This window comes from Solanum lycopersicum, chromosome 7, assembly GCF_036512215.1.
Source record: "Solanum lycopersicum chromosome 7, SLM_r2.1".
NCBI lineage: Eukaryota > Viridiplantae > Streptophyta > Magnoliopsida > Solanales > Solanaceae > Solanum > Solanum lycopersicum.
In genome coordinates this window covers 6,205,508-6,213,662 of record NC_090806.1, presented here as the reverse complement: position 1 = coordinate 6,213,662, position 8,155 = coordinate 6,205,508, and the positions used below count along the sequence as shown (strand labels likewise).

The 8,155-nt window shown below is 34.4% G+C and overlaps 1 protein-coding gene across 1 annotated transcript; it reads right to left on the bottom strand.

Moving 5' to 3' along the window:
- Nucleotides 1-680: 680 nt before the first annotated feature.
- On the bottom strand, nt 681-6,698 carry LOC101267619 (26S proteasome non-ATPase regulatory subunit 6 homolog). Its single transcript, XM_004242796.5, has 8 exons — nt 6,354-6,698; nt 6,133-6,247; nt 3,121-3,211; nt 2,870-3,015; nt 2,548-2,767; nt 2,295-2,403; nt 1,150-1,318; nt 681-1,064 (listed from the first exon to the last, which is right to left on the bottom strand). Exons 1-8 carry the CDS (start codon nt 6,487-6,489, stop codon nt 890-892), a joined length of 1,161 nt encoding a protein of 386 aa, XP_004242844.2. The 5' UTR covers nt 6,490-6,698; the 3' UTR covers nt 681-889.
- Nucleotides 6,699-8,155: the final 1,457 nt, after the last annotated feature.

Sequence of the window (8,155 nt, the reverse complement as noted above, 5' to 3'; positions counted from 1 at the left end):
AAAAGTATATCTCAAAAAATAAATTACAAAGACTAAAAATAAAAAATGTAAAAAAATGAATTCTTTTTTATTTACCCATGTACAGTTACCAACATTTCTGTACCCTCTCTTAAAAATTGAAGAGTATGATTACTTTTTTTCATTTACGCACTATCACGTGTTGATCAAGTAATTATTTATTCACACAAACATGTTAAAACAGTTAATTATACACAATTATAAGCAAACTTTCAAAGTTAACTTCTAAAAAGGTTCAACTTAAATTATTAAAACCTTATCGATCCTATTCTTCATATAAATTCCCATTAAAATATGTATAAATGATATTTCCTCCTTTCTAGTTTATTTATTGTACTTTCAAGATTAAAAAACAGAACAGAGTGTCACATTTTCATATTTAATTAGGTGGTAAATGAATGTATAAAACTAATAAAATGTTTAGTCTATAATTTAAAAAACCCACTAACTAATGCAGGTATAAATTACAAATAAACTTATGTATTGTTTTACGCAAATCAAATAACTAAAACCTTACCTAATTAATCCTCCATAAATGATACATATAAATTCTCTCATAACTAATCCGTGTATCAATTAACTCTAACTAACTACTAAACGGCCCCCTAAATGCATTATTTAGCTTCACTAGTTAGAATTCTCAAATCAATTTCAGCATCAGCTGAGCACAAACTTAAATAGGAAGTAACATTTCAAAAGATGCAATGCTTGTCCAAATATAAGAGCTATCCCAACACACAAAATCTCTTTGATTTCAGAAAATTACTAAAATAATACTCTCCCAAGAATTCAAAATGAAAAGGCAGAATATATCAATATTAGACCTACAGAGAGTTGAAGAAAACAAGTACAACGCCACAGTTTAACGGCTTCAGAGATCAATGACTCGAGAAAGCTTTTGAATGCGATTCAACAAGAAGTCCCCTTGCTTGATAGTTGCCTGATAAAGAGCATTCTTTGCATCAGGACGATTAGTTTCCAATACTCCTGCTACTTTATCAATCTTGCAATGCAACTTCCCAGCTGCAATGAACCGAGATAGTTCCCTGAAGTAAAACAGAAAAGTTCAATTATGTTACACGTTTTATAGTGAATGCACAGTCCATTATCTAAGCATGAAATAGCACTCACAAGTCGATGAAATCCTCAGACACCCCAAAAGCCTTGGCCATGGCCTCAATAGTAACACTCTTGTAGGACTCCAGGAACTGGGAATACACAACTGTTCTGACCTCCCTCATATAATATCTGAAGTGTGGTTGCAAGTAACGATCCAATTTAATATGCTCCATCAAGCCAGCTGAAACACACATTAAGGTAAAATTCAACCATTCTGCAACTGATATATCATTCATGGCCCACATACATGACCCTAGCAATCAACATATAGGTAAATCACAAATCACGAGTATATGACAGATATAGCATGTTTATCTCTCCTGTAACTCGATACTTACAGATCACATTTTAACGCCTGTCTATAAACACACATTTAGGTTTGTCAAATTTTTTTATAAAGGTATCAATCTTTTGTTTGTGTGCGCAAAGGTCAATTGGTCTCTCATTGCCCCATCTCCAATAATCAGTTGGGAAATTCAAGTGAATGTAACTGCCCTACAAATTTGAGTTACTGCTCTGAAGGGAAATCAGTTTAAGATTTTTTAGCTATTATTACGAGGAGAAGTGAGCAGACTATGCAAGCTAAGAATAACTGCAATGAGAATTACAAGTCCACCCACCTACCCCAACTCCCAACCCAAACAAACTCCCTGTCAAACTTAACAAAGATGACAAGATATTACTTTCTATGCAATTGTAAAAGAACTATTATCCCTTCGAAAAGTTTCAAGTCTCAGGAGCAGAAATAGCATCTTTTTTACTGTTTTAATATGTGCCAGAAAGAACATCCCTTTAGTCTAATCAAGCTAACTATACTTGCATGACTAATAAAGAGCACTAAGACCCCATACATTCGTGCTGATATTCAAAAGACTTTCAAACAAGAAAAGGGGGTACGTTTCTATACAACAGTTGTAACCTATTTCACTATCAAATTACTCCAAAAAGGAAACACTGTCATCTGAGGATCAAAACCTCCAAACTGGATTATCAATAATCAAGGCCTTGCAAATACCACTATTCTCAATCAAATTCTCAAGAAAATGCATCAGGGACCCCATCAGACATAATCTACACACTTTTGTGTGCAGACCTTTGCAAACTACGAAGACACACTTCACATACGAAAAGAAAAAATGAACAATGGAAAAGCTTACCAAATGCTGAGAAAAATGACTTGTATTGACAATCATATAACGAGTTCATAAACTCGGACAGATATGGAATCTTTCCAATTACAGTCAAGATCTCTGGCGCATCCACGACCTGCAAAATATACGTAATAAAAATGAATTTGCAAGTACATTCATCACAGTAACAACCCAGATATTCCAAGGGAACACAAATTTTGAAGTTAGAAAATTCCTCATACAGCAAACAAGGATATTAGAGGGAGTACATATTGACTACCTTTTGTTTCAAGGAAACCCGGTCCAAGGTAATGATGCTCGTAAGGACAGTATAAAATATGAAAGTATCATAGGGGAAAAGCTCATATGTGGTAAAAGTTGAGATAGAATCAAGGAAAAGATCTGCTGCTTTCTTGAAGTTACGAGTGGACATGCAGAACAACCCTTCATACACCTTCAACCTGTTCTTTCTCTCCCAGTCACCCCCCTTTTCAAATAATCTGTCAGCCACCAAACATTGGGAGTTAGCTCAATAACTAAAAAAGGCATTTAGAACATCATGTGTGATAACATCTGAACTGGCTGTGAACACTCCGACTTACTTCTTTGCCTTATCTATGCATTTAGAGATGAGGTCAAAATCCAAGTCAAATAATCCCATCTGCAAGGTATAGAACACCAGGTCCATCTTTTGCCCAACTGCAACAGTTTTTTTCTCAGTCACCTTGAGTTGTTCAAGTGCTTTCCCCTGAAATTTTAAATTCAACAAAGCTTGATTGAGATTTGCCCAGTGTGATCAAATGAACTCTGAACAATTATTTGAATGAATAAGAGAGAGATAGAGATAGCATGCCTTGTCACCAATCCTAATGTAGAACAATGATTTAGCCAAATGAGCTTCTCGAACTTCACTTTCACCAAGATTTTCTTCTGCATCAGCAATCCTTGACGAATATATAAAGTCAGATATGTGATTTAAGTTCTGAAAATAACAGTGAATCTCTATTCTATGTAAAAGAAACCAGACACCTTTCTCTCACTTTCGTTGACTATGAATAAAAAAATTGAAACAGCACAAGCAGGTATGCCCAAATTGGCTCAGAGCATCCATACATTGTACGCACTATAACCTTTTTAAGAATGATAATCCCATCCACTAAGCAAGTCATTACTTTCCCTCAATTATTGTAAAAATAAAGATAAACATGAACAATGAGTCAATTATACAAACCTTTTTTTTTAAAAAAGTTAACTGGTATTATAAACAGAGAAGATACCAATAGTGAACTCCTTTAGTAATTACATCAAAAGTATAGAGGATTTGTCAAAAAAGTCTAAACACCTATCTCCTTCATAAACTATTTAAGAATAGGGTGATGTCCCCCGGATCCTTGGGAATAGTATGACACGAACTGAGGGTTATCTGAGGATTAAGGACATTTAGCTCATAGTTTCACCTTACGTTGCTCAGTAAGGATGTTCAAATGAAACAGAAAAACCAAAACAAACCAAAAAAGCGAGTATACCCGACTATTAGTGAAACTGAACGGGTGGTGGACGATGGTGCCAATTTGCATATGTTGGTCGATTATGATAGAGAGAAAAGCTAGAATTTTTCAAGGCGAGCAGATTTCAACACAGAAGCTCAAGATGAGTTGTGTTATGTTGTTCTAGTTTTGGTGTAAAGAAGGTAGAGTAGAGGAGAGACACTCCTTGATAGATTTGATAGGCTCTCTGTAAGCTCCTTTTTGCACAGTAGTGCTCTTGGCTTTCTTGAAGGTATGGTGCTGGTGCTGCACTAGCTATAGCCTATATATATAACAAGGATTGATTGCAAAAATAGTTCACTTTGAAGTCATTACTAGAGGGGTTAAGAATTCTTGTCAAAAATCTATTGACAGAGAATCAATTATGCTGATATTTCTGCAAATACTTGGATGCAATAGGTCGGTATGATAAGTGGAGCTTGCATAAGTCTATAATTGGGAAATGAAGAAAAGTGGGTTAGTTTTGGTTTCTGTTTTTAGTCACATTGGAACAATGTTGGCATTTTGCAAAATGATGATTTCAATCAACTGACCCCAAGTTTATATATTTTGGTTCCTGCTTACCAATTCAACACTCTGGACTTTGAAATCAGATAATTCTCAAAGACCTTATCTACTTCTATTCGGAAAGGGGAAGAGGAAGTAATTGAGGCTAAATCCTCTTTGTTGCTAAACAGTACACTAGCATTCCAATGGTTGGATTTGACTGACATGTTTAAGATCATGTGATCCTTAAATCTTTAGAAATAACAATATATGAATAGAAAAGGAGTTCATATAGGATTAAGCAAAATTTCATGATACTGTTGAATAAATTTTGCATAAATAGGTCGTGAAAATTTTAATAAACATTAAAAATCAATAGAACATATACAAGAGTAGCAAAAACATTCTTTTTTAGGTGCAAACTAGTCAACAGATCCAGAACGTCTTACACCAATTTTGACATACACATTATATGTGACTTGACTTGCACTATTTTTGTCATATGTGTACACTGATTGCCAAGTTAGGTAGTATCAATTTTTTTGACTTATCAACCAAATCTACACAAAACTGAAAATAACCACAAAAAATTCGACAAAACTAAAACCAATGTAGTTTATACTACATTAGTTTTGTTTGGTTTGACTATCAAAAAAAATAATGTACACCCCCATTGCTCATACCCTTCAAAATCATTGCTGCATCCAAATCGATACGATACGATACGTTTAGGATGCAGGGGTGGTATTCAAATTAGATTTGCTGATTTGGACAACTTAGGTGCTTTAACTACACCTAGGCCAAAGAAGTATGGGATGATTGTGTACTTGGTTTGATTTTGCGTTTATGTCATATATGTATATGGTCACATACAGACATACTCACATAAAAGGTGGTAGGTAGCCCGTGGAATTCATAGAGGTGCACGCAAGCTAGCTGGACACCTAATAATGCATATATTCACATACAACACTAAAATACTTTGCTATTACACAAAACTTATGAATAATATATTAAATGTTTACAGAGAATTTGATTACACTAACTTTGATATTGTTTTAGTTGTCAAAATATATACACATAAATATGTATGTCCCCAGACTCTGTGAACTACACTAGGTATGTTCTTGTAGTATACATCGTATTATGCATGTATTGGTTGTATCCTAATACAGCACCCATACTCCTATACGTAAACCCAAATCCTATGATTTAGGTTATGACAAATCTGACTTCGGGATTCAGACCCTCATCTCTGAGTACCATAAGTTTCACCAAATTATACTCCACGTGTTCATCGAATATACCATAAAAAGAAAGTAGGTGGAGAATATGGAAACGCTCATGCCCCAAAAATGCAGGGCATACTAAGAAGCTAAGAACAGTGCTCCCGTCAGTATTACTTAACTCTAATAAAACTAAGCTTCTATGAGGTTGTGAGCATCTCTTTTCCATCAGCCCCTTCAGCCTCTATTTATAATACCAAATATGTATATAATACAGCCAGATCTTTAGATTATAAGTGGATCCCAAAATCAGAACTTCACTTCCAATTTCACTAATCTTTGAATGAAATATACCAACTTTCATTATTTTAGCTCACCAATAATGACCTTCTCAATGACTCTTACCTGATGGGAGAAATTATATGATCATATACTAAAATTCAATGCTCTAATTACAGATTACTTCAAATTTTTTACTCCAATACTATTATGTCGCCTCTTAGCCAATGTTATCTATACATGACTTTTTAACTTATAATTGGTATGCTCTAAAGGGACAAAATTCAAATTCAGAGATCACATAATATGCAGATTTAAAGTACTCACTTCTCATCGAGTTTTTTAAGCTCATCAGCATTCTTAACACGCATAGGATCAAGAACGTCCAGATTCAAACTAAAAACCCCTTTTGAAACTAGGGTTTCAAACAACGGAGCCATATCTGGAAGAGAAAAAAAACACCCCATTTACAAGCAAATCAATACAAATCCATAAAGCAAAACAAAAAATGTGAACTTCAAAAAGAAAACATTATGAATCAGATGTACCATTGGAGACCACAGCTTCCAAGACTTCTTCACGAAGACGAACTTTATCCAAGTCATTGACATCTGGATGTGTCAAAAGGAATAGTTTGTGTGCAAGAACTAGCTGGGGTTGCTGGGTTCCTTCTTCCGAATCCATAGTTCTCTCTCAAAGATTTCACTGTTTTTCAGATACTTTGCTTGCGAAAGGGTGTAAAAAGTTTTCTTCTATTTAGAAAAACTGTATAAGAAGGGTGAAGAGGGGATATAATATGGGCTTTAGAGTGGGCTAAACTTTGGGCCATAAGTTTATAAAAGAGAGATCTAGTATGTTCAAATATATTATGTATCGATTGTATTTAATTTAATATAGGTGAGAGATTTATATTTCATATTAATTGTGTTTAATTAAATATAGGGGAAGATTTCTATTTTATATTAATTGTATTCACAAAATTATTTTTTTATTTTGTATCAACTATGTTTGAATTTTGTATCAAATTTATTCCTGATTCATACGAATATGAATCTGTCTTTATCTGTTAGATATACATGTATTAATTGTATTCCATCAAATATAGGTGAGAGATTTATATTTATATCTCAAAGTACAAAGCTTGTCTTAAAAGACAAAAACTAGCTACCAAAATATAGATAGAGACAGGTAGTTTCAGGACGTCAACTGCTCACTCTTGCTTCTGAACCACTACTGGAATAGGCTCGAATATCAATTTTGGTAGTTGGTGATCGGACCCTTATCATGAAATAGAAGATTCAGCGTGTAGCATGATGGTTAAAAAAATAAATATTCAGTAGGCATCATAGGCAAAATAAGCAAGAGAAGTGAAAGCAACATAAAAAGTGAAAATAAAGCACAAACATAGGTCAAGAGCACGGAAAGGCAAAAGAAATGTACACCATTGTACTAATTTACTAAGGACATAAATGAAATATGTTTAACTAACTAAATCTAGTTGGACTCCTATAAACCCAGAAGGTACACTCGTGCGCAAGTTTAAATAAAATTTCAAATGGATTCCGTAAGCCCGACATGTACACAAATAGCTACAACTACTAAGAACGGATTAGGGTAAGTCTAAAGAAGAAAAAAGTGTAGCCTGAACCTTGAACCGTGGATAGCCTCTCATGTAACCAATAAGAGTCGTCCATAGACAAGGCGTTTAGAGTCTGGACCTCAAACAGTGGAGAACCTCCAAAGGGCATAAGATGTAGCCAATGTGTCACATCCCAACCCACCGAGCCATGCAGGCATCTATGTACCACCATCTAAGTAGGAGAACCCTCATGTCCCAATAATTAAAAACACTTGGAAATTAAATAAAACAGAATAAAGTGTACTAATGATATTTTATAAGTAGAATTTCCTTAACAAAATTTTGATTAAGACTTGTAAGCAAAGCAATTAACGCCCTAAGGATCTAGTCTAAATAGGTTCAAGAACTACTAAGAGTACAACTGGACATAATAAATAAGGACAACTCTAACCATGCAGAAAGAAAGTTGAAGGTTGCTGGAGAATTTTTTCGTTTTCACCTAATGAAACATCACTAACCTGAATCTAGAGTATGTCAAAAAACATAACAAGAATATCATCAGTATGAAACACACGTACTGGTAAGCCTCATCGTTCAACCCAACGCCCACCACATAATATAAGAAACCAACTAGTAAGATTATGAAATCAACCATTCGCTTCTCCACATTTACTCTCTTGAAATACATCGGGGTTACACTAGTACCCTTACGACTAACCAACATCTTAATTAACCTACTTACTAGGTTCTTGATCATGGCCTAACCATTCT